The 27,805-nt window shown below is 35.2% G+C and overlaps 1 protein-coding gene across 2 annotated transcripts in view; it reads right to left on the reverse strand.

Annotated features, from left to right (window-relative positions):
- Positions 1 to 656: 656 nt before the first annotated feature.
- Positions 657 to 27,805, reverse strand: part of ZBTB44 (zinc finger and BTB domain containing 44) — a 55,669-nt gene continuing 28,520 nt past the window's right edge. The window contains exons 2-6 of one of the 2 annotated variants that reach the window (XM_035722691.1): positions 24,344 to 25,417; positions 13,024 to 13,108; positions 11,731 to 11,894; positions 9,882 to 10,182; positions 657 to 7,935 (exon numbers count right to left, since the gene is read on the reverse strand). In XM_035722691.1, coding sequence (XP_035578584.1) covers positions 7,653 to 7,935; positions 9,882 to 10,182; positions 11,731 to 11,894; positions 13,024 to 13,108; positions 24,344 to 25,361 — 1,851 coding nt within the window. In that variant the 5' untranslated portion in view covers positions 25,362 to 25,417 and the 3' untranslated portion in view covers positions 657 to 7,652. The remainder of the gene's footprint in view (positions 7,936 to 9,881; positions 10,183 to 11,730; positions 11,895 to 13,023; positions 13,109 to 24,343; positions 25,418 to 27,805) is intronic. The other variant, XM_035722692.1, reaches the window with a different exon arrangement.

The following is a 27,805-nucleotide window of genomic DNA, read 5'->3' on the forward strand; positions in this document are numbered from 1 at the left end:
CATTACCTAAGCAATGAGCCACCTGCCACCCCGGCCCCATCCCAGCCAAGTACTGGTTTTCTACTTTCTGGTTGTAAGATATTACTGAAATGCTACCAACAAGTCTCTCATCAATAAACTACAACTTCAGAAAGATTCAAAGCAACTTCTAAAGATGCAACCCACCCCTTAGGAAGTAGTCTTGCACAAGAACCTGCTTCAATAGCTCTAGGATCTGATGAGTTTCTCTAACTAGCTTCCTTTTTATCCCTTTCAATCTTAGGGACAGGGGCGCCTGGGTGGCTCAGTCGTTTAGCGTCTGCCTTCGGCTCAGGTCATGATCCCAGGGTCCTGGGATTGAGCCCCGCATCGGGCTCCCCCAGCTTGTGCTCACTCTGTCAAATAAATACAATCTTAAGGAAAAAAAAAAAGTAAAAAAAAAAAAATCTTAGGTACAGTGCTTATGGAATCTGTGCACTTTCAGCTCTTTTCTTCCTCGCCCAGGAAGCTGGCATTTGCCATCTAATGAAAGACTCTCTGGTCTGTGTACACTCAGTGGATGCTTATTTAAGTGATGTGTTATTCTGATGACTTTCTCATCCACTCCTCAACCAGCACCACCGATTTCTTCCTTCCAGCCAACAATAAATAACAACAGCAGGAAGTTTTACTCCATAAAGCATTAATAAGATATTTTAATGAGAAAAAAATCTTAGTCTTATGTTTCTATTCAAAGACACTCAAAACTAGTTTTTCCCTGCCCATCCCTTCTAACTGCAACTTTATTTGTGACCATGTAATAAAGGCCAGTTTAAAGATTTTTTTTTAAAAAGTTTAAACCTTTTTAAAAAAGATTAAACAACCAGGCTAGCAAAAAAGGTACTCAATACATACTTTCCTTATATCAAACAAGCTAATATTTCAGTACAATGTAACTATACAGAATATATACAATACACATATGTTCACAAAGCAAACACTATAGGCTCAGAACAGATTTGAAAAAACATGATATTCACATTGATTACAATAACTCTAAAAATGATTGTAACGTTGAAACGGCACTTAGTTTACAAAAAAGTCACAAAAATATATATATATATATGAAGTCACCAAGAACTATGGTTCCTGTAAAATACTAATAGCCAGATACTAGTATATAAAATGTGAAGTTCTGACATTGTATACATTTTTAGGAAATAAAAGAAAACAAAATCCAAAACCATTTTCGTTATTATTGAAAGTCAAACATGCCAAGTAACTTTAGCTATGGCCACTGTCACCAAGTAAAGCCATATTTAAATGAGATGACAACTGGATACAAAGCTGGTGAACTGGGGACTGGCACAGTTAAGAGTTGTACTGGTTCTAGGAGAGGGTAGAAGACATAAAAACACTCACCAACATACTTTAATTCACATTTCTGCCCCCAGCATTATCCTCCCCCGAGGGTTTCACAAAATGCCAGTGCCCAAAAAGAATCATAATGCTGCAAGGTAAAAAAGTTTCCCCCAGACTTCCTTGATGTTGGCCTATAGGAAAATATTAAGCATGCATCGGCTAAACAAAGCAGTCAGTCACCCATCTGGAAAACTGTGGTGCACAGTTTCCTCCCAGGCTGGTTGTACTAGAAAGTACTCCAGTTTTTAAATGGAGCCAGATTTATATGTTAGCTCTGTAAAATATTGAGCTACTGTAGCAGCAAATATGAAATTACAGAAACAAAACCACAATTTTATTTAAAAATTCATTTCTGTGACATCAAAACCATTTTTTCCTTCGTATCTGTCTCCTGTAACCAGACATCAATTTCTTCTATCACTGAAGTATGGTCAATTTCAATTTCAATCTGACTTTCTCATTATGCTGCTATGGAAAAAGACAAGTCCTAGTCCTGGAAAATTTTAATTTACTCTTAAAAATGAGAATTCAGGAAATTCAAAGTAAAAAAAAAGTCTGTTCTAAAAGTATCTCACAAATATATATATTTAAATATTAAAATAGGCTACCTAGGATTTTTATAAAATGGCTTTTGAAAAGATAGTAGAGGCACAAAGAAGCCATATACTATCTTCCAACTGGACATAAGGTGCCACAAGAGGCAGGCAATCTCTATCTGATGCAAGAGGAGGCACCAGTAACAACAGAAAAATCAAATATATTATTGGGACTTGGATTAAAACCAAAATTTACTCTATCAGGGACTGTTTTGTTCTTTTTCATTATCTTGAAATATATGCATTAGAAGCCATCCCTCTGTATAAGGAAGAAAATGAATACAGTTTATGATCTTAATCCTTCCAAATACCTGGTGGCATTCATTTTAGGCACCTGAAAGATGAAAAGCAGTGCAACTTTCAGTAATTTAATGGACTACTCTCAGTATGAGAGACTTTACATAGCATCTATCAACTTGAAAATTAAATTGATAACTGAAATAAAACAAAGTTTAGAGAAAACATATTATAACCTAATCATAGAAAGGGTTCTCTCTAGAAAACATGTTTCTAGGAACTGCACGAAAGGCTTCCCACCTTTAAATGAACACAGCTTCCACTAATGCCAATGGAAACATGTGTTAAGGGGAGATGACTGGCTCCTCTTAAAATAGGGAAGATTTATCCTTCCTTAGAAGGTGATGTACTTTGGTAACCTGAACATTCAATTACAGGATGATTTTTTAGCTTGTTTAACTGGATTATGAAATCTGGATATAGTTAGACCAGCATTCGGAAAAACAAGGATAATTTAATAAAAGTCATGACACGAGCCCCTCAAACCATCAAGCAGCGATTTTGTCAATAAATCCTCACAATTGAACCCAGGGCTTTAAGCTTACTTAGCAAAATCAGTCAATTTAAAAGAGAAAGGCAATAATCAAAGAATTAGATTTTATAAACCAGGCACTTCAAACTGAAATTAAAAGTTTTAAAGTTCAAAAAAAATTTTTTTTAAGTTTTTGTTTTCAGTCAATGGTCTCAACTTTTAAATTCTTTGTAAACTATTATGTACACAGGAACCTTGGTATTAGTTGTAACTGGCATGGGGCCTGCACAGAGGAAGCTTACTTAAAGTAGTATGAGCACTTTAAGTTAGTTTCGTATTTTGGATACTGCCAAACTGAGATTCCAATAATATCGTCTGACATCTCTGCAGAGACTATTTGTAAAGACCTGGAACTGTTTTCTTCTATCATAAAAATATAATCACTACAATGTAGTGGAAATCTCTAACTGTATTAGTATGAGGTAAAAAAAAAAAAAAGTACAACTAGGATGTTACTAGGAGTCTACATCCCATAATCTAAGCTTAACTCCCCCATTAATAAATCTCAATACATTTATAATCTACGAAAAAATATCCACAGAATGTCTGTTCCTTAGTTGAACCTGGAAATTGGTTCAATTCCACTTCATTGTTTAATCTGAACCATTATTGCTTTTGGCAAATTCAGCCTGCTGAGGACTTTCCAAATAAAAACAGCTTATATCACCACATTCAGTCAAGCAAAATGACACTAAAAAAGTGGGTATAAGCAAAATAAAATATAAATTTAAATTTTGACCATTTTAGCTTAAAGCTAAAGGAGTATTCTTAGCTATAAATATTCCTCATGTGTTTACTATAATAGAACTCTTCCCAATTTTGTTCCACTGCTTTAGAAAAGAAAAATCCATAGTTTCTATATATTCTTCTCTCAGTTACTTTAAAAATCTGAATATATTATAAATAAAGTATCTTATGTCAATAACTTATAGTGAAAATCACATTTATTACCTTTTAGCAACTTTGGGTCACTTCCAAATGCAAACTTTACTAGTCAACCCCCCCAGTTAATATTAATATCCAGAAAACTATTCTCCCTCACTTGGATGTATATTTCAGTTATAACTTCACATTTTGCAGATGAGTGAATTTAGTTCTCTTCATCGACTCATCAAATCTCAAACTCCTTTAAGATATTACAGTTTCAGGATTGTTCATTCATCGAGCAATAACCATGATTCTCTCCATGTGGTATTGTACAGAGCTGCCATTACCTTATAAAGTAATGCATTTTTCAGGGACTACAAAGCTAAGAGACTAAAATTCATCAGGGAATCTTCAAAATAAAAGCCGCTAAACAAAATAATTGGCCTCTATTTAGATTGAGTACAAAAATAGTGAGAGATCAAATAAAAGACTGAAAGTGTTAATACAGCTTCCAAAGTTTCCCAGGGAATCGTTTATACAATGGGGAGAGTCTGGCTCAGGAGTCAGAAGGTAACAGAGCTACTAATGATGCTGCATTAGATATGCTGACTAGTCCATTCCATTTGATAAAATATTTTAACAAAATGCAAATTTTTCTGTTTGTTTTTAAAACCAAAGGGCATGTGTCATAACTTGGAACCAAACTACTTAACCCAGAATGGTTGATGAAAGGTTAAAATATAAGACTGAATGAGGCTATTTAAACATTTAGTACACTTTGACTCACTGAAATTGAGAACTTTAAAAACTGGCAATGTAACTAAATGTGCAACTAATTATGTGAAATACAAATTAAGAAGATTACTTGAAATTCCAAATAAGAGAAATTCATTTAAGTGTATTTGTGGATGATAATCTCCATCTATATCCATTTATAAAAAACTTGAAATAAAAACAATATTAATCCTTTTGTTTCTGAATTATTACAATCACTGTCATGCTAGATGCTTCCCCTGTTAGAATACACCCCTAAAAATGGAAAGAATGACTGTAGGAGCTGTAACGTCCAGTATCACAGCGAGCATCTTTACTCATTTCTAAAGTGTATCACACCTTTTTGGTAGCATAAAAATGGAAAATAAATGCTTTTCTTGTATAAAATACTTGGTTTTAAAAAGGCAATTTATCCTGCATCCTAAAATTTAAGCCCTTTAAATATCACAAAGTTACCCTCTTGGGCCTTAACAAAGACAACTATGCTTAAGTATTCTAAACTGGAATTTTTTATTTAGTTTCACTGGCAATTTCTAACGGATGGGATAATATAACTGGCTTTCATCTCTTTGCAATGTTTTCCATATATTCTGGTAAAACTTATACATTCAGGTATCCCCCCTCTTTGATGAATTTTAAATAAACCTAAATAACACTATATACAATTATCCCTTGCAGCTTAGTTTCCTAAAACAGATCCATAAGCTAAAAATCCTTAAACCGTCTATCAGGAAAAATGTGGAGCCTCAGTAAAAGAGAAAAAAGGCCTTTGTTTATATATCATTTTATGTTAAATACTTGTTAGCTACCTGTATTGATAAGATTTGGGGAATAAACAAACCAAGTATACATTTTCATAATATATTCAAATTTTTCATTAAACCTGGAAATCTGTGCATTGTAATAATTTATAATTACCAATGAAAATCTCTAAAGTTTCCATTTGGGAAAGAATAGCCAGTAGTGGTAATCCTACATTTCTGAGAACACAGACCACTTCAGAGCTGCCAAAATTGTGGGCTCTTTTAACATAGAGTTCTCAGGATAGGGGATGTGCTTAAACACTTTCAACCATACAAATCCCCAGTTTTCTTTTCTTTAACCCTATTTCTCTTTTTTTCTTCCTTCCTTCCTTTTTACTTCCTTAAACAACAACAACAACAACAACAAAAAACACCACAAAAATTCTTAGAACTGAAGGCAACAATGATTCCTGGTCATAATTTTACCTATTCTTTGTTTTACCAATATAAGATTTTAAAAATTAACTCCAAGGTTTACCCATTGGTAGGCATAACAATTTTCAAGAATATGTATGACATTAAAAATAAAAATTCCTGACCTTTCTAGCTGAGACACAGCAGTACTGTTACTAATTAAGTATCACGGTCTGTGGCAAAAAAGTAATTCAACCCTATTAGTAAAGAAGCATAAATGGTGGAAGCCCATCATAACTTGTGTATGTTGTTCTTCCTGAAGGTAATATACCTATGTTTGGGAGCAAAGGGGGAAAACAGGTTCAAGACGGAGATAAGGAGTTAGAAACAAGTTAAAAACAGCAGAATCTAGAAAAGAATGTTACCTGAAAAAAAAAAATCTTCAATGCATTTACTTTCCCTTCCTTTACAGTTGTGGGAGGAAAATCAATCACAGAATTAAGCCAATTAAAAAAAAATGAAACAAGTAAAATCACTATAACTTAAAAACTAATTTTATTATTAAGGTCTAGCACCCGGAAAAAATTCAGATCTCGTGTTTTGAATAAGAAACTATTTAGTTTCTTTTTCTAATTTAATCAGGTGTTTTCATAATAAACTTTGGGTATATACAAAGAAAAAAAGTTACTCAGAAGTTCATTGTTCATGGACTCATGAATATTTAGGATCAAGATCAGTGATGCTTTAATGGCACCAGATGAAAAGTATACTCCAGTCTAGAATATCACATAAATTTCAACTATAAACAGGAAGTTTCATTTTTTAGCAGCAAAAGAGGTGATATTAATTTAAGGTTTTTAGTTTTTTGTCTTAACGATTCTTTTTTCTCCTAGATTGATGAGTCATAGATCATTAAAGCCTCTTCTTATCTTTTACATTATTGCTTACATTGTGTAAAAACTACATTAACCCTTTTAATAAACTTGGCAATGTCTAAAAATATTTTGGAACAAAAAACAAATTATCACCGACATATGGAACTTTGTAAACAATCTTAGTTGGGTTAAGAACGTAACCTTAAGAGAGAATTCTTTTATTTTGCCCAAATCAGCACAATAGAAACATCCCCAAGATTACATAAACCTATATATAAAATATAGAGTATCTCCAATATTTTTCCTTTATATGATATCATGCCAGTATATGTAAGAGGAAGTATTGTTCATGGGGCAAGAGGAAAAATGATTTAGGCAATGACCTAATTAGCCAGGCACTAACATTCAAAGACCAGGTAAACAACAATTTTAGTCAGAAAAGCAGTATTAAAAGAGTTCCTATAAAGCTGAGATTTATGTACTTCATTTTCCACTCCTGGTCATTTCATGCACAGCCTGACTATTCTCAATCATGTTTCTCTGATTTCACAGAAGAAAGATTATTTGGAGTGGTACTAAAAAAGTTCAGGGAATGCCTATCCCAACACCAAATTTTAACCGTGAAAAATAATAGAAATGGCAAAGCTTAAAAAAAAAAAAAGAGTACATTGGATTTCAGAAGTATTTACCCTAATAATTTTTAAGAAAGCTTACCGTAAATATTTCCAAAACCAACAGGCTTTACAAAATATTGTACAATGTCCTGTGAATAGGAGTAAACATCTATTCAGGCTACCTGTCAAATTCTGTTCAGTAATTTGTTTCTGGTGTACCCTTTCTTCTCAGGAAGGTCAACAATCGTCTGAATTCTTTTTTACCTAATGATCTCGTTAGCCTATTTTTAATAATAGAAGAAGAAACTGATATATGCCTTAAGTCAACTGGTTCTCCTTAAGTCTCATAGTTTCAATTATGTTTCAACATCATGTTATTGTGCACTTACAGAAGCAATCTCTCAGTCATGAAAAATAAAACATCAATTGTGGGGCTTACAAAGTAAAAAGGGAAATTCTTTCCCAAACCCTTTTTTGTTTAAAAAATTAAATTAAATTTAAATGTACAAGACCAAGCACAGGCACTTTCCAAAAACCAAAAATGAAGCCAAACCATGAAATTACTCAATGGTTATAGAAGACAGCTCTGATTTTGGGGGGTCATCTCTGGTTGCCTCAGTACAAGCACTGGTCTTTGGCTGCTCTGGCATTTCTTCCTCTTTTTCTGCCAGCCCACCAAGAGACCCCAAGGGGAAAGTGTTTTCACAATTCTGGGTCGAGGAGACCTGCGAAATTACAGGCATTTGAACAGAGGAGCTGCTTTCAAAACTGTGTTCTCCAAGATCATAATGAACAAGGGTCTCTTCTTGCTCCTGGTTTAAGTAGTCCGGTACTAGGAAATCACTAGATAAGAGGCAAAGGATGAAAGAGGGAGTTAATTTTCAAACCAGTAATAAATTAGCCACAATAAAAAGACCTGATTTGTAAAGCAAGATTGGGATTTTTCATTTCTCTAATTTGTGACTGATTATAATTCAGGATTTTCAATTTCTAAACTTTCCTAAATATGAACCAAAACCATTCATAAGAACCAAAGCACATCAACTCTCTCTACCACCAATAGATAAGATTATCACCTTGTCATTTTAGACACCCAAATAGCCTTTCTTGTTTTATATAGAAGAGTATCTGTATACAAACAAATGCAATTAGCATGCTCTCCACTTAAGCAAAGATCATTTATACTTATGCTTAACTTTTCTTGGATTATATACTAATTAAGAGGTATATAAACTTAGCTTTTTATTACTTCCTGGATATAAGTTAGTTAAGAAACTAAGTCCTTATGCATAAATGGCATTATATTTGAGAGGTATTTATTAGTATTGAAAATATTTAATATTCTATTAGAATAATTAAATATTTAATTTTTGAATATGGACAGTAAAATATACCAAGATTTTAACAACAGTGGATATTATCCCTGAGTGGTGAGATCAGAAAAATTTTAAATTTCTTATATTTTATACTTTCCTACATTTACTAATTTTCTATATGCATTTTTTTGTAAAAGAATAAACATTTAAATCTTGGATGCTTTAATTAAATATTGCTGAACTAAAAGTTCATTCTACTAGGAATGTCAGTAACTAATACATTTAAGAAGGTTATTTTATAATTCGATTGTCCAGTATTAATAAAATAATTAAAATCTGTTCATCTGCAAGCAATTTAAAATGTCCTATGTTGTATTTTCTAAAAAGTCTTCAGGTGTTAGATAGGCATGGATGACAGAGGGCTCTGCACAGGGAAGACACAGGCAATAGGAGTGGTTAACTGAGATGCTATTTCACTTCTGAACAAACAAGGTTTGATATGACATGTAGAATTTAGGTTTAGTAATAGGACAACCAGACAGACATAATTAAGCAAAATGAATGTCAGGTTTGGAGAGAAAAACAAAATCTATGCAACACTTTGGAATTTATTGAAAAATAAGATTTAAAAAATGAAGATGGTTTAAAATTTAAGAGTTTAGGAAGATTTCATTTTATAAAAAACAAAGGATTCCTACAGATCTGTAGTTCTGATAAAATATTAAAAAAGATGACAGAATTTTATACCTAGAGACCTTAGAAATCATCTTTAAAGCTTACATTTTATCTTTCTGTTTCAAACTTCTTCATTTATAAAGTGACACGTTCAAACATAACAGCAGTTAGTGTGGTAGAGCCAGAACTAGAACCTGATTTCCTTGGATACTCTATAAATCAGAAAGGAACTCTATTATAATAAATTATTAATATTAAAAGCATGGAGCTCTAAATTGAGAGAAAAAGGAAATTTGATCTAAATGATCATATCCATCCTAGTTGCTGTCGAAGATTCTTTCTTTATTGGTAAATATATGTTCCTTTATATAGAATTTTAAAAAATGAGAAGTGGTCAAAAATTTTATTGACATCCAAAGAGTCTGAAGTAATTCAGTACCACTAAGATCATCTGGCATGGTAAATTTTCCAATAAGGTCTATATTAATTTAACCTTATGTCATTGAAAAAACAAAAACACAAAAAACAAAACAAAAAAGACAAAGCAAGAAGTAAGTAGTCTACTTCTGTAGGGAAAAATTTCTAATACCAACTAGAAAAATATTTATAATTGTATATACTTAGAAGATTCAGCAAAATTTTATCAGATCAGGAGATCAGAGTATGGACAGTGGGAATTTAAAAGGAATGTGACTGATTAGCTGGCAACCTGATAAAAAACACAGCAGGCTGCCCTAAAAGCAGGAAAAGAGAGTTTAGTCAGCAGTTTTCCTGGTTCGTTTTTGTTGTGCACCTCACCTGCTCTGGAAGTAGTTTGCTAGCTCTGACGCTTCATGGTTCAGACTCCTCAGGTGCACGATTAAATTTCCAGAGTTGGTGAACATGGCGCCACATGTTTTGCACTCGTAAATCCGAGGCTTGCGGATAATGTGCCGGGAAACCCTCATGTGGTGTTTATATTCCCCGAAGGAAGTGAAAGTGGCACTACATATCTGGCACCGGAAACAGCGTTTACCTTCATGCTTTAGGCGATGCATCTTTAGCGAGTAAGCCCTGGTGAACTTTTTCCCACAGCGGTCACACTGAAATGGTTTAATTCCTACAAAATCAAGCAAAACAAAGTATTATCTAAAAACAAAATAAAATGAAAGGTCACAAACCCCACAAATTTCTGAATTATAATTTTGTAGCAATAGGTAATTTAAAAAGACAAAAATCACCAGCAAAAATGGATTCCAATTCAACATCTCAGAAAAGGTACAAAACATTTGAAAAGTCACTAGTGCTTAAAAAAAAAAATAAAGAAAGGCATTAGAGGGAGAGGTAAACTCGTTAATATATAGTGAAGTTGATTTTTTTTTTAAAGATTTTATTTATTTAATTGACAGAGAGAGAGAGACAGCGAGAGAGGGAACACAAGCAAGAGGAGGGTCAGAGGGAGAAGCAGGCTTCCCGCCGAGCAGGGAGCCCAATGCGGGGCTCGATCCCAGGACCCTGAGATCATGACCTGAGCTGAAGGCAGTCGCTTAACCAACTGAGCCACCCAGGTGCCCCTGAAGTTGATTTTTGAATATTCTTCTAAATCATCTATTTTCTAGACTTCAAAACAATTTAATCACAGTATTTAAACAGAATTGAAATCTCCATAAAACATTATTTCAATTTCATTAAAGTAGTACAGTTTATACTGAAAAGATGGAAAAGGACCTACTCCTCGTTCCCTGAGAAATGAGAAGAAAAAAGGAAAATTCTAACATCTCTGAACATAATAATCATGGTAGAACTATTATTTGGTGAATTGAGTTTTGGGGCATTTAATGTAAAGTGATAGAAAAAATATGCAGAAACTAATATGTGAATTTTAAAGGGTATTGTCTCTTCCAATTAATTATCACAGATTTGGCAAAAAAAATTTAAAAACCTTCAAAATACAATCTGTTGATTTAATAAAGTCATAGGGAATTGATGTTAACTCAAGGACTATTAGGCTTATCTACGGCACAGGAAAGTAAGATAAAAACAATAACTCAGCTGAAAACAGTAGCAAAGATTTCTTACTCTATCAGAGGTCAGTGTTTTACCCACAAGAGTTTTGTTGCCTTTATATGATCACTGAACTTAAATTTCAAATCTGTTTTATGCGTCATTTATTAAAAATCTTTTATACTAAAAAATACTACAAAGTTGACTAATCAGGGCACAGAGAAATTTAGGATTACAGAATTGAAATTAAATTATTGTTATTAAATTTTAAAAAACACTTATTTGGAAATAATTCCAACTGTAAAGAGAAGTTACAAGAAAGTACAAAGAACACTAATAAATACCCTTTTAATTTTACTTGCTCTACCATCCATATTTGTGCTTCTCTATTGCACATATACACACAAACCTAAAATATCAAATACTTTTTATGTATGTATTATACACACATACCCCTTCAAATTTTAATCTGAATACTTATGCCTGTGGCAAATGTGCTAAGCAAACAGCTTTCTGACACTGTACCATTTAAGCAACAAAGGCTTATCTGATTTCTCAGAAACCTATTTTTTAAACTCAAAAATAGCTGTTTTATATTTTTAACTGGGATTTCTAAATATGTTTCAAGTACTCATTTATACAACAGTAGGGAAGGTGACATTACCTGAGTGGATGAGCATGTGCTGTTTTAGGTTCTGAATACGGGTGAATCGTACCCCACAAGTTGGACACTGAAAAGGTCTATCTGGACCATTTGGACTTGGTCGTTCTGTACTGCTGGTAGAAGGAGCAATGTAGAGTTGGTAGGGATACTGAACATTTTCCAATCTAAAAAACAGACCAAAGAAGGCAACCAGATTCTGATTTTTAAGTTGAATAAACATTTCTGCACAACTTTAAATGAACAAAAGAAAAATGACTTTTTGAGAGTTTAACTGTTATATTAAAAGTTTCGTTTATGGCAATATGAAAAACAATGTTATTGTCCAGAATGTCCAGTATCTTAAGTAACATATCATAAATGATTTTACCTCAGGCATCCTTAATCTCTCTAATCCTTTCCTTCCTAATACTGCTTTAATTTAGGTCTTCACTAATACAAGTTGAATAACTCCCTCTCTTTAGCCCCCCATCCCTCCAAATCCATCTTTCTGTTTCAGTGATCTGATTAAATCAGCCCCCTCTTAAATCCTGCAATGGCTTGTTACCTTCAAAGTCTAAACCCCTTTGCAAGGCATAGGAGATTCTTATGATCTGGGTTCTGTGTACTTTTCCAGCCTCATTTCTTCTCATATTCCCCAAACATACCAAATACCAAACAGTTCCTAATATTTCTCTCTCAGTGATGTGCTTTTGTACATTTAACTGATGACGATGCTGTTTAGAGATGGGTAAGACTAGATGAGTGGGATTTAGGTGGGGAGTTAGAAGTCTTGGCCATGTTAAGTCTGAAATGCCCCTTATACATCTACACGGAAATATGAAGCAGGGAGGGACAGTCTGAAGATAATGACTTGGGAATTATGGGTATATAGATGAGGATTTGGCAATCGTTCTCTGTAGTAAGTCAAAAAATAAATATTTTTGGCTTTGCACATCACATGATCTCTGTTTCAACCACTCAACTTGGCCATTCACAGGCAATACATAAACAAATGAGCATGGCTTTATTGGAACACTTGATTTACAAATAAACGGGGTGAACTGGAATTGGCCTGTGGTTCACAGTGCACCGATCCCTGATATAGATACTATTTACAAGTAATGGGCCTGGGCAGTTTTAAAATGTCAAAAAACCTTGTATAGGTGGTCTCATTCATGATATAATGACCTCTTTACTCTGAAAAATAAAATGAGGTACAATAAACTTCTTATATAATTCCCAGTTAAAATGTTTGGATTTATAGTTGCAAACACACCCCTTTGTAAGAACATGACATACTACATCGGTACTAACCGATCGTCATCATCTGCATGAGCATTAGTGCTAGAAGTGCTTTGAAGTGTAGGTAACCCTTCAGTGACGCCTTCATCTACTGAGCCTGTGAACAGGACAAAAAGAGCACAGCTGTCAATACTGTGGTATAAATAAGCCAAGATATTAATTGCAATCTGTATCTCCAAGCCCCCAAAACACAGAACATAAAGAAATCTTTAAAGAGAAATCATATGTAAAACAACAGCCTTATATTACTACTTAAATTCTTTTAGGAGTATTTCTTTGATATAAATTTCAGAAACAAGCAGATAAATTCAAATGTAAAAAAAATTCGCATAAAATTATAACAATCATTTAAAGAAGCACTATTTTTATTTTTGAAAACTTTATTGTGAGAAATGACTGTACACAGAATTTTTATGTAGAATTCAAGAGACAGCTATAAAGTGAATACGTATCTGTGCAACCTCCATACAAGTCCCACTAAAATACTGTCAGCATCCTATTAAGTCCCGTTTACCCTACCTTGATCACAAATCCCTCCTTCCAAGAGGTAAACTTTTCTATCTTTTATGGTCATCATTTCCTTCCCTTTTTTCCTGTCCCTCTTCCTTTTAAAAGTAATTTTATTTCCAACACATGTACCTATAAACTATTGGTTGCTTCTTGCTGGAACAAAGCCATGAACCATCTAGGGCTGCTTTTACACCAGTAGCAGAGCAGAGTCATTGTGGTTGTGAGAGAGACCACATGACAGCTATGCCTAAAATACTATCATGCCCTTTAAGGTAAATCGGCCACCCTCACCATCAACAGTACAGTTTAGTATTACTGCTTGAAACTTTATATAAATTGAATTACACTGTATATATTCTGTCTTCTTTCCTTCCATATTGTGGACTGATCCATGCTATTACAGGTGAAAGTTTACATGTTTGTAATATTCATAATCTATCCATTTCATTCTTAATGTACAGTTTCAGGCTATTATGAACAATGCTGCTGTGAATATTCTTGTACACATAACTTAATGCACGTATGCATTTTTTTTTAGGGTATCTATACTTAGGAGTGAAATTGTTGGGTCGGGGCACCTGGGTGGCTCAGTTGGTTAAGCATCTGCCTTCAGCTCAGGTCATGATCTCAGGGTCCTGGGATCGAGCCCATGTTGGGCTCCCTGCTCAGAGGGGAGCCTGCCTTTCCCTCTCCTCCCGCTTCTATCTCTGTTACTCTCAAATAAATAAATAATCTTAAAAAAAGAAATTGCTAGATCACAGGATATGTGTATCTTTATTAGAAAATGCTAAACTCTTTTCCAAAGTGATGGTACTAAATTTACATCACTACTTGCAACGTATGAGAGTTCTGTCATTCTACGTCCTTAGCAATACTTGGTATCATTGAGTTTTTTTAAGTTTTGCCCATCTGGTGGGTGTGTAGCAATATTTCATTGTGGTTTGAGTTTTATTTCCCTTATTACCAATGAGGTTGAGCACCTTTTCAGATATTTATTGAACCACTTGTTTTGTGAAATGTTGTTATTGAGTTGTCTGCTTTTTATTATGAGTTTTTTCATATTTCAGTGATACATGTTACAAATATTTTTCTCTCTTCCATGGCTTGTCTTTTTACTCTTTAGATAACCAAAAAATTAAATTTTAATTTAACTGAATTTATAAGTATTTTCCTTCATGGCTGTGTCTTTTTGGTCTTGTTTTTAAAAATCCTGGGGTGCCTGGCTGGCTCAGTCAGCGGTATGATTCTTGATCTTAGGGTTGTGAGTTCGAGCCCCATGGTCAATGTAGAGATTACTTAAAAATAAAATCTTGGGCGCGTGGGTGGCTCAGTTGGTTAAGCGACTGCCTTCGGCTCAGGTCATGATCCTGGAGTCCCGGGATCGAGTCCCGCATCGGGCTCCCTGCTCAGCGGGGAGTCTGCTTCTCCCTCTGACCCTCTCCCTTCTCATGCTATCTCATTCTCTCTCTCAAATAAATAACTGAAATCTTTAAAAATCTTAAAAAAATAAAAATAGGGGCGCCTGGGTGGCTCAGTCGTTAATGTCTGCCTTTGGCTCAGGTCATGAACCCAGGGTCCTGGGATCAAGCCCCATATTGGGCTCCCTGCTCCGCGGGAAGCCTGCTTCTCCCTCTCCCACTCCCCCTGCTTGTGTTCCCTCTCTCACTGTCTCTCCCTGTCAAATAAATAAATAAATAAAATCTTTAAAAATAAATAAAAATAAAAATCCTTCCCTACCTCAAGTAATCTTAGGAGATTTTGTTTTACCCTTGACATTTAGGCCTTTTCTTTAATCCACCTGGAGCTGATTTCATAATCAAATACATTTACTAAAAGTCTGTCTTTTCTTCTCTCTCTGCAGGCTTCTAAGTGTATGGGTCTGCTTCCAGGTTCTCTATCAGTCCCATCTGCTTGTCTGAACTTATATTAATGCCAATCTTCAGTTACCAGAGCTTTATGATCAGATAGAGCAGTAAGTCTTCTCACCTTGTTCACTTGCTTCCTGAACTCCTTGGCTATTCTTGGCCCTTTGTATCTCTTTATATATCTTAAAATGAGTTTGTTAAACATAAATGATAATAATCATTCTATTTCCCCTCTTCTTTTAGTTTGGAAATTATATAATCTTTCTCTATTTTTACTGGTTACTTTGGAAATTAAACACATAATTACCAAAGTCTGAAGTTAAACAAAACCTTTGAACATTAAGTATCTTAGAACGGTTTAACTCCATTTTCCACACACTCTTATTTTGCAACTTATGAAGTGTGATATTGTACTTTGTTTTGATAAAGTCCCACAAAACATCATTACTCTTTCACGCAATGTTCACCTACATTTGTCTATATATTTTGTCCTTTGCTCTTCACTCCTTCTTGTATATTAGGCTTTCCATCTGTGCTCACTTTGCTTCTGCCTGAAGTCCATCCTTAAGAATTTTCTTTAGTGAGGATTTGGTGATGATAAACTTATTTTTGTTTCTTTGATAATATCTTTATTTCACCTTCATTCTTGGAGAGATATTTTCACTGTGTGTAGACATCTAGTCTGCAGTTATTTTCTTTTAGCAACTGAGGATATTATTCCACTGGTTTCAGAAGTCATTCTTCTGAAGGTAATGTTTTGTCTTATTATTTTCTGAATTTTCTCTATGTGTCTAGGTTTGTATTTTTATTATTCCTATTTGGGATTTGCTGGCCTCTAACCTGTGGATTGGTGTTTTTCATCAATTCTAGAAAGTTCTCAGCCATTCTCGTCTATTCTTAGGGCTTCATGAAACCTACGTTTGTATCGTCCATAACTCTTATCCCCTTCTTCACAGTAGTTTCTACCATTGTTCCTGTGATGGTTAATTTTGTGTATCAACTTGACTGGGCTAAGGATGCCAAGATACCTGGTAAAACATTATTGCTGGGTGTGTCTGTAAGAACATTTCTGGAAAATATTAGCATTTGAATCAGTAGACTGAGTAAAGAAGATTGTCCTCACCAATGCGGGTCAGTGTGGTGGGGGGGGGGATGTTTCATCCAATCTGTTGAGGCCAGCCAGAATAGAACAAAAAGGTAGGACGGCAAATTTGCTCTCTTTCTGCTTGAACTGGGATATCCATCTTCTGTTCTTGGACACCAGCACTTCCAGTTCTTGAGCCTTTGGACTTAAGACTTATACCATCAGCCCTCCAGTTTTCGGACCTTCGGATTTGCACTGGAATGACGCCACTGGCTTTCAAGGGCCTCCAGCGGGTAGATAGTAGACTGTGAGACTTATCCTCCATAATAACATGAGTGAATCCATCCTAAGAAATCTCCTTCTATATACCTATATATATCCCATTGGTTCTGTTTCTCTGGAGAACCCTAATACAATACAGTCTTTCTCTGGGCAGCATTCAGGTGTTTCTTTTAAAGATTTTATTTGTCAGAAAGTGAGCGAGAACTCGAGCATGCACAAGCAGGGGGAGCGGCAGGCAGATGGAGAAGCAGGCTCCCTGCTGAGCAAGGAGCCTGACATGGGACTTGATCCCAGGACCCTGGGATCATGACCTGAGCTGAAGGCAGACGTTTAACCCACTGAGCCACCCAGGCGTCCCACAGGCAATTTATCTTCTGATTCACCAATTCTCTTTCCTGCAAAATCCAATCTGCTGCTAAAATGTTGACAGAGTTCTTTATTTTGGTTACTTTTTTCTTTTCTAGAAGTCCTATTCCCCTTCCCCCTCAAATCTGCTACAACTTTTTACAGTATAATGTTGTCTGTAATTATTGTTCAAGCTTGTTTATTTCATTAAGCTTGGTAAGCATATTTATTTTATTCTGTGAAAACTATGCTGATTTATTTCTGTGGCTGTTTTTGTTTTCCTGTTGGTTCTCTCTCTGCTGTGTTTTCTTGTGTGCCCCGGTTGTTTTTCAGTGGTTATTGCCCTTGAAAATGATTTGTAGAGTGAATGATTTGCTTAGGATGGATATGCCATCTTCCAGAGAAGCTTTTATGTTTGCTTCTGCTAGGTTCCTGGAGGGCACTACCTAAACCAAATTCACTGAAATTCCCTGGCCTATTTGTGCAAGGAATAATCAGGATCAAAATCTGCAAGAGGGCTGGTCAGTGGCCACAACTTCTCAGAGATGTGTTTTTTACCCCTTTTCCTTTCCATCTTCTACTCTGCCCACTGCCAAGGCAGCTATTTCTACAGTTCTCTGGAGTCTGGAGGAAGGGGAGCTGATTTAGTTGTAGTGGGGAAGTCCTCTGGGGGTCCCTACTTAGTGTAGAGCAAAGTCTCTAAGACTTCACAACTTTCACATACTCTGGGCCTTAACTGCTTGTTTGCCCTGTTCTTTGAGTTGATGAACCAAAGCCCATTTGTGTTCTGGCAATCTCAGGAAACAACTGGTTTTAGTGCTTGGATATCCATTTACGGGCTCCCCTTACCTCGTTTAATCTGGCAGTTCCCCATCTTTTTTTTTTTTTTTAAGATTTTATTTATTTATTTGACAGAGAGAGAGAGAAAACACAAAAGCAGGGGGAGCAGCAGAGAGAGACAGGGAGAAGCAGGTTCTTCACTGAGCAGGAAGCCCGATGTGGGGCTCGATCCCAGGACCCCGGGATCATGACCTGAGCTGAAGGCAGATGCTTAACCGACTGAGCCACCCAGGTGCCCCTCCCCGACTATCTTTCAAACACTTTAAAGGTAACTTAAAAAAAACCCCACATTGTTGTTTTTAGTGGGAGGGAGAGCCGAACGACCTAGCCCGTTCTCACCAGAGACTGAACTTTGCCAATGTATTTATTGTATGCAAATAAGCTGTGCTTTACCAAATGAACACATCTAAATTGAGGTTGTGTAGTTCACTTTAACAGCAAGCATGCTTTTGGTTGCAATATTTTAATGAAAGCTAAAATAAACTAATTGTAACAGTTTGCAAAATACCAAATACATGTGGATATTTAATAAATATCATCTGTTATTGGACCTGTAGAATGAAATTTCCTTCTGATGAAAACTTAGAATCCAGTACTTCAGTTTTCCCCTTTGGAACACTTGAATTAGCTGACATTAAGAAATGAATACATTTTTCCACTTAAGTAAAATTTTCCAAAAAAACAAACAAAAAAACCTAATCCCTTTTAAGGCATCCAAACTTACTTTATTAAGTCATTTGTGCTAGAAAATTTGTGACATTTTGCCTTGACTTCTTAAATAAAGAATACTAAATATAATTTTGTTTCTTGATGACTCATGGTAATCATCAAGGACACCGATTATTATACTATGTTCTAATACAGGGACAAGACTTTTGAAAGGACACAGGACTATGTGCATTTACATTCATCCCCAATTGCATTTGTATTCTTCCTGCATACCTCACACCCCCCAACCTCATTCTTACTGGTGTGTGTTTAGCATTTTTGTGTGTGCCTTTCATTTTCTCTTTCCCTTACTGTCAGAAGACATTTATGTTCTTCCTCATACCTACTTATCCAACTTTTTTCCAATCCTTCTGATTTGTTTTTAATACAGATTGGGGGGCCAGATACTGCTGATTTTGTTTAAGAAAGAACTGTTCACTTGTCAACATTTCCTTCCCCATTCTCATTTTTTTCCTTAAAGAGAAGGGAACTAAACACTAACATTTCAATCTGTCCTAGGATAAAAACTGGAAAAATCCCAGTATTTGGACCTGGTCACCATGGACACACACAAAAATCTACTTTATAGCAGGATTCTGCAGCTATTCAGAGTGCAGGCAATATTAAAGCTTACAGGCAAAGACCTGCAAAAAAAGGACTGGAGGTGTGACTAGAGCAAGTCAGGAAGACTGATCTAACTGACATTTGCTCCTCACGATCAGACCACACTACTTCTAGCGGGGGCGGGGTGGAGTCTTGGTGAGGTGGAAATAAAAACCACTCTGCTTTGGACTGATCCTAGCATCGTCAAGAGTTTGCTTAAAAAGCTGGTCAAAAAATAACTAAAATGGAGTATAAGATACCCTAGCAGATGGCCCCTCTTAAAACAACATTCTCCTCTTGCCCATGGTTATTAATGCACCAAAAGCTAAAAATAAAAACTACTCCAAGTTAAATTAAGAGTTAAAAAAGCACACTTTAAGAATTCTCTCTGTACTGTGGACATTATAACACATAGTGTTACATCACTTATGCAACTATTGATAAAAATCTTGTAAATTTTTTACCAAGGTGATGGTTTTTGCCAATAACACAAGTAATCATATGAATTGGAATTTAAACCAATTTAATAGCAGGATACACAAACAGTATTACTTTTCTTGAGATATAGTGATGCTTGTTAAATTATGAAAATGGCGTTTCCTTTCTACACTACAGGGATTCTGCCTGCAGTTATACCTTCTCCATATGATCAATGTTGTAATTCCACCATTATTCTAGCTGCCCACCTCAACAAATTATCTATTCACTACTGGTACTGAGAAAACTGTCAAATTATCTCTTACTATAACTGACCCCTGTAACAATTGCTTTACTTTTGATGGCAGATTTTAAAGTTTAGAAAAAACTGAATTCCTTTAACATAGTAAACTGTGGATTATCTAGAACTATTTATTTTGTCTTTAGTGCTGCTAAAGATAATTGCTTTAGTGCCTAAAGATAATTGAATACTTCAGGACAAATAATAAAGCCATATCATGAAGTCTTTCTCACTTAACAGTATTTTTTCTTAAAACTATACCAGATATTGATGACCATCTTTTTGAGTACCAAGACCCAACGAAACTTGGCAGACTTTTTTTCTCTTTTAAATTTGCTGTATTTATTGCTTCTATTTGCCCTAAACTGGGGATGTCAGATTTTACAACCCCCTGCTGGGCGAACTGGCAACAAAAGGAACTTAAAAGAACAGGTAAACTCCTATCTGAATAACTTCGTGGATAATCAAATTATTATTTTAGAATTTTGTAATAATGGGTGCCTGGGTAGCTCAGTTGTTAAGCGTCTGCCTTCAGCTCAGGTCATGATCTCAGAGTCCTGGGATGGAGCCCCACTTTGGGGTCCCTGCTCAGTGGGGAGTCTGCCTCTCCCTCTCCTCCCTGCTCGTGCTCTCACTCAAATAAATAAAATCTTTAAAAAAATTTTTTTGTAATAATGAATGTGTTAAATATTAGATTCTCAGTCCCTAGGAAAGACAAACTACCTTTTAGAGATCTTCTTTAGTAAGTTAGTAGTAAAATTAAGTACTCTTCTGAAGTACTCTTATAGAATACAGAAAAAAGGTACCGTACATATTTTTCCTTTCTCCTGCCCACATTTTTTGACTGCTTACTATACTATACTCCAGGAATTTAACTTTATTGTAAAGTTTTGTTTTATTGCATAGATTTGGAGCTAAGATAGGTTAACTGACAGTGATTAGTATATTTACTTTGAAGGCAAGGAAAACAACTCCTTTGGATTATTTGATTATATGATATTCAGATCATAGTTATTCACATGTCAGCTTTATAACAGAATCTACATATTTGATAATATAGAGGAAATAAATCATACTTATGTAACTGATAGGTTTATTCTATTTAAGTTCCTATCTTCTCTATTTAATCATGTTAGTAAGATAGGCAAAATCTCAACTGATTAGATATACCTGAGAGTGGTAAAATCAGACTATTTCACATGCCTAGTTAGCAAGATAATGAGTTAGATTAATATTTGGTTTCTAAGTTCTCAGATAAAATGATTAAAATAGCAATATTCATTAAAGAGTTCATTATTCAGAAGGTGTTTTGAGGATTAAAGATTAGTAATTTAACAAAAACTTGGTCATATGAACAAATAGCTAACATTAAATATATTATTGAATGTGTGGTCACTGGAATTCTTCAAAAGTATCCTGACCCATGTCCATCGATAGATGAATATTGTTAAAGATGTGGTATGTACACATGTACACACACACACACACACAGAGGAATATTGCTCAGCCATAAAAAAGAATGAAATCTTGCCATCTGCAATATCATGGATGGATCTAGAAGGTATAATGCTATATGAAATAAGTCAGTCAGAGAAAGACAAATACCATATGATTTCACTCATATGTGGAATTTAAGAAACAAAACAAATAAAGGAAAAAAGACAAAATCAAAAAACAGACTCTATAAATATAGAGAACTAATGATTACCACAGGGGAGGTGTCTGAAATAGGCAAGAGGGATTAAGAGCACACTTATCATGATGAGCACTGAGTAATGTACAGAATTGTTGCATCATTATATTGTACACCTGTAACTAATATTAACACTGTATGTTAATTATACTGGAATTAAAATTTAAACAAACAAAAATCTTGACCCAAAGACTTAAATATGATCTTTAGTTGGTGCTGTGAGTAGAACTATGTCTCCCAAAAAGCCATATTCAAGTCCTAACCCCTGATACGTAGGAATGTGACCCTATTTGGAAATACTGTCTTTGCAGATGTAATCAAGTTAGATGAGGTCATCCTGAGTAGGGCGGGCGCTGATCCAAGGACTAGTGTCCTTATAAGATAAGGGAGATTTGGAGCCAGAAACACAGGAAGGCCACATGAAGATGGAGGTAGAAATCAGAGGGATGCAACTACAAGTTGAGGAACAGCAAGGAGTACTCGTAACTGCCAAAAGCTAGGAAGAGGCAAGAAAGAATCCTTTTCTACAACCTTCTGAGGGAACATGGCCCTGCCAACACTTTGATTTCAGAGTTCTGACCTTCTGAACGATGAGAGAATAAACTATTGTTTTGTATCATCCAGTTTGTAGTACACTTTGTAGTGACAACACTGATAAACTCATACAGTGGGTCAAAATTCAAGAAATCAACAAAGTTAGAAGTTAATATGGCATTCCTGGTTCTCCAATCTTTTGGAGAACTCCTTATTATTCTTTCCTGGCACTTCTTCTCTCCCTGAATATAGATATTTCTCAAGGATCAGTCCTTTGGTTTTAGCTTATATATATATTTTCCTGTTGAGATTCAATCTGTCACTGCTAAAAGAAAAGCCCTAAACCGGTAATCTTTAGTCTTGATTTCACCAATCTTGCTTTTTCAACTGCTTTGCAGCATGACATTACTTGGTCATCACCCAAGCATAATTCACAGACTTGACCTTATTGACTTACTCTTAAAACTAGGTTCCCATCTTCTTCCATTGATTTTCATATTTATAGTAACTGAATTTAACAGACTTCTATCTGTTATATAATTACCATTATTTTTTGTAACATTAAGAAAAAGCTACTGTAGAAAATTGTAAGACATATCTCTATTTAAATATGAAAAATGACAGAATCAGTGAATAAGATGTTATCACTATTTTTCTAGTCATCTAAAGTTCTCTAACCCCTCCCAATCCCTCCATTCACATATTCAATATCATTAGGTAGTAATGATTCTTCCTTTATGAAGTCTTTTATTTCTTTATAGTTTTACTCTAAGCATCTTCATTCATACAAAAACAATTCTCCTGTAACTAGTTTCTGTCTCTCTGCCCAAACTCCCCTGCATACTAATATCAAATTAATTTTCCTAAGTATCTGTGTCTTATTTTTATTCCCTTTAAGGTAGACTCCTTATTACCATGAGGATAACATTCAAGCTTATGTGGTCTAACTGTGGCAGACACTGCTAGTTGCACATGGTATCCATGCCCCTCCAATCCTGTTTGAGGCAGCTATATATCCAACTAATATACATATCTTCTCAGATTCCCTTACAGCTAGGAAAGACCAAATGACATAATCTGGCAGCTTTTTTAAGGATTTCTGGGAACATCTGTGCTTTCTTGATATAAGCACTGCCCCTTGCTAGAATATGAGGCTAAAGATGAAGCAAGCATCTTGTAACTAAGAAGCAATAAGCATATCAATGAAACTGACAAACTAAGGATGGTGGATTATAAATATACAAGGGACACAGGCCAGACTGATTACACTGTAAAGCCACCATACCAGTCCTGGACTTCATACTTCTGAACATTTTATGTGATAAAAATAAAACCCGGTTTGGTCTAAGCCACTTTGATGGGATCTGTTATATGTAGTTAAATGCAAGTGAAATCCTAAGTGAAACTAGTGTTTAAGATTCTTCATGATATGCTCTCAACTGCTCATTTTGTCTTATCTCTCATTATTTCCAATACTTGCAGGCTTCCATAGTTTATTCACATCATTTTAAACTGAATTTGCCGCTTCCCAAACACGCAATGGTTTTCCACTTCTCTGGGCTTTTATTCATTTTCAAAGGTAAGTCATTCCCTCTCCTGGGCAAACTCATACTTACTAAGATCCAGTTCAAATATATAGTGCTAACTTGCTCTTTCCTTTGTGACCCTTAACACTTTGTTCCTATCTCTAGCCTAGTACTAATCACTGATTTACACCTCTGCTTCCTCAATTAGACTATTAAACCCTCAGATGGAGGCACTATGTCTTTTTTATCATATATCCCCAATGTTTGGCACAGGGTTAAGTTTTCAGTAAATATTTTGACAAAGAATAAAACACTAACCGGATTTTTAAAAACTGGTATATTCTGTATTGAAAATAATTCACAATTCACATATAACATAATCTGTCTCTGACCCGTCAGAAATTGTTTAGCTATTTTCTTTCTCAATGCATAACTTGTAAAAAAAAAAAAATAGTACTAATAGTATCTAAAAAATCCCAGTTACTGTGTTTTATTCTTTTTCATGATTCCTACAGGATCCAGCACACAACTTTTATCTAAAAGGTACTTAAAAATGCTCAAATTGAAAAAAAAATACTCAAGGTGACTTTACAATATCATGAAAAAACACAGAAGACAGTGTACCTATGGAGGAAGACTGTGGGCTAATCAGAAGGTCTTCTTGGACTTGTTCACTTCCTGGCACTGTCTGCTGATCACTCAGTGAACTCTGAGATGCACTGACAGGCTGAGACACTTCCTCATGGACCTCCTCATCACTTAACCTTTCTACTTTGACCCGGACATCTTCTTCAGTACCCAGAGGCAAGGTAGTTTTTGTGCTCTCACAAGTCACATAATCAGTCATTCTTCTCCCTGTCTCAGATGGGCCAGGTAATTCTAAAGTCCGGTTATTTTCTGCCTGCTTAACCTTATCAGGCTGAATCCTTCGATCAATTCCAAAAGGAAAAGTCCAGGGAAAAGCTAAAGAAGAGTCAACTGGTTGATTTCTATTTTCTGAGTAGGAAGCTGAAGAATTCAATACTTGGGGAGAACTTGTTTGCGTGCTACACTTTACAGGACTTTCAGGAGACATAACAATGTAGCTTTTGCGCTTTCTCCGGGACTCTCGGCAGACAGGAATGGTTCTTTCTACCACACTGCACTCTGAAGACACAGGCGAAATACTTCCATCTCGAGAAGTAAAATTGCAGTTAGAGTTATTTTCTTGTCCAGCATCTAGACCCTTTTCTGGTTGGCTGTTGGGTGTATTCCATAAAATGCTTGATTTCATGAACTCTGAGCAGGTGCTAGCAACACTAAACATTTGCATATAGCTGGCTGCAGCTAGAACATCAATGATATTTTCTGTGTTAATTGACAGAGTGGCTGTGTAAGCATATTCTAAAAGGGGTATAAAGCCAGTCACTGTAACATGATGCAAATCCAACACATTCTTGTTCTCATCCTCTGCTTGGCCTACAAGTTTGGTGCGAAAGAAATCACTGCAAGCTGCTAGTACCACCTTATGTGCCCGGAAGATTTTGTCCTGGACACGAATTGTGATATCACAAAAATGTCCATCATTCCGCAGCATATTAAGCTTTCCAAGCATTTCCTGGCTGTGGGAAGAGGAGCTATGAGTAAATGTTTTCACACCCATCTTTTCCTTCCTCTTCTACAGATGCTCTTCAAGGATGCAAATGAATCAGAAATGTCCTAAAAAACACATAAAATAAGCATTAATTGACAGTGTAGTGATTGAAATAGAAGGTGATTTACATTATTTTCATGTGGCCACTGTGCTAAATAAAAAAAGCTTAAGGATGGTAGAGAGAAAGTTCAAGGTAGGGAATATATTAAAATACATTCTCCTTACCATCCCCCCAAACTCTCCAATCAGTGGAGTCTATAAGCTAATGTTTTAATGAGCTGAATAGTTTTAAATAATAAGTTTGTATATAAGACAATTATACAGATTTACAATTATAGAGTTCTCTCTGTGCCAAACACTGTTCTAAATGCTTCATAATTGATATTTTAGTTGACTGTCCTATCTATCAATAAGGACATTATTAGTCCTGTTTAACAGAAAAGGGTTAACTATTTTGCTAAATTAGAAAGTTCTTAAGTGGCAGACCAAAGGTTCAAATCCAGACAGGCTGGCTCTACAGCTTCCCTCTTAACCTTAACGCTATATACTGCCTCTTTTAGGATATAAAGTGATTAAATATAGGGGGTTAAGACTTCAAGTTTTAGAATGTGATAGGCCTGGATTCTTTCCTCAACAATTCCTCCATGGTTGTTACCTGTAACAACCTGTTACCTGTAAATGAAACAATATATATAGTAATGCTTAGCGCAGTACTTGGTGCTTTGTGAATGCTCAACAAATGAAAGCAGTTATTTTTATTGTTTATGTTCCTAATACAATGAAACACACTTTCTGGAAATAAATTTATAAAAAAATGGCTAGTAATCAATTGATTGGATTTTCCCTTAAAAAGAAGTTAGTTTGCCTTTATTCGATTTCACATTTACTAAAAATACAAAAAACTGACATTCTCAAATAGTTTTAATTTAGCACATCTAATAATGCTTCAGTTTTTATAGTATTTTTCCCTAACCTCTTTTTACACCCTCTATGTGAAGTCAGGGAGGCCTCTTGATAAAGACAAGAAAGCTAATGCTCAGAAAAGTTACGTGACTAACAAATGACAAACAAAGCTACAGTCTGGGTCTTTTGACTCTTAGATCACAGTACTTTTCCAGTGTAAAAAAAAATACAACTATGTACATTAATTATTTTATCTGTTATAAATAACTTTTTTATTGTTAGTACTGAAATAAATATAAAACAAAGCCACTTTGGAAATTGGTTAAAAAAGATTTCAAATACTTCAAAAATACAGCCATCAATTTTAAAAGATGCTAAAGATGATGAGTCTTTAATGGACCTGGAAAAATGTTTGGTTCTGAGTATTAAAATGAATGAACAATTACTGATATATAGTGGACACTCAGTAGTACATATTACTATATATTTGGTGAAAAATGTGATGAAAGAGTATTTGTATCCACATCACAGACACAGAACAAGAGAACATGAGGTCTTAACCTGAGATTTGTGGATTCCCTAAGGGAGCCACGATCCTTCTGAAACTGTATACAGAATAATGTCTGCAGGTATGTACAAGAGCTTTCATCATATTCAAGGGAATCACTGGTAGGAGTATGGGTATTTATTCTTTTTTTTTTTTTTTTGCACAGTTATCAAATTTTTTCTTTAAAACCCCAGCATACTGCTACAAAACTGGGGTTTCAGGTCTTCTTCGTTCAAACTCTGAAGTCATACACAGTAGGTCTACTTTTTCTTTTCCCTGAAAAAGGCCTTCAAAAACTGAAGATGGCAGTCACATGCCACTCTTTCCTATGGTTTCTCTTCTTTAAACTAAACATCCTAATGCCTTCAAGTGCTCCTTAAAATTTGATTAACATCCTTGTTCTCAACCATCTCCACTTTTCAATGTTCCTTTAATAATGGTCCCCAGAACTGCATGCAAATATGGTAGGTATGGCAGTATTAAAACTGAGCATAACTTTACTATTTTTACCTCCCTTGTTTTGGGCACAAATATTAGTAAGACTGAATCAGGTATTCTAACAGTCAAATTATAACTGATTTTCTCAGTAGAGAATTCACCAAATGTGAGACACTTTATTATGTGAAGGGAAAAACTTAAGTACAAATAAAACATTATCCTCGACCTCACTGAGCTTACAGTCCTTATGAAAAAGACATGTTCTTAACTGAGACTACAAAGGTATGCAGCCGTGCTATGTGAAAGCAATGAAAAGGTAATTAATTCTGAATGTACAAGGGAGAAGAGGCATCACAGAGGATAGGGCCTAATGAAAGTAGAATTCTGCCAGGTGATAAAGCAGAAAGGAGTTCCACGCTATCATGGGATCACACATGATCTCAGTGAGTGTTCACCATCCTGATGTGCTTCCCTGTGCAATGTATATACTGACAAATTATTAATAGGCACGGTACAACATTCTAAATGTGAGCATGCACCTGAAACTAATATAACATTGTATGCT

Source organism: Zalophus californianus, chromosome 11 (assembly GCF_009762305.2).
Source record: "Zalophus californianus isolate mZalCal1 chromosome 11, mZalCal1.pri.v2, whole genome shotgun sequence".
Taxonomy (NCBI): Eukaryota; Metazoa; Chordata; class Mammalia; order Carnivora; family Otariidae; genus Zalophus; species Zalophus californianus.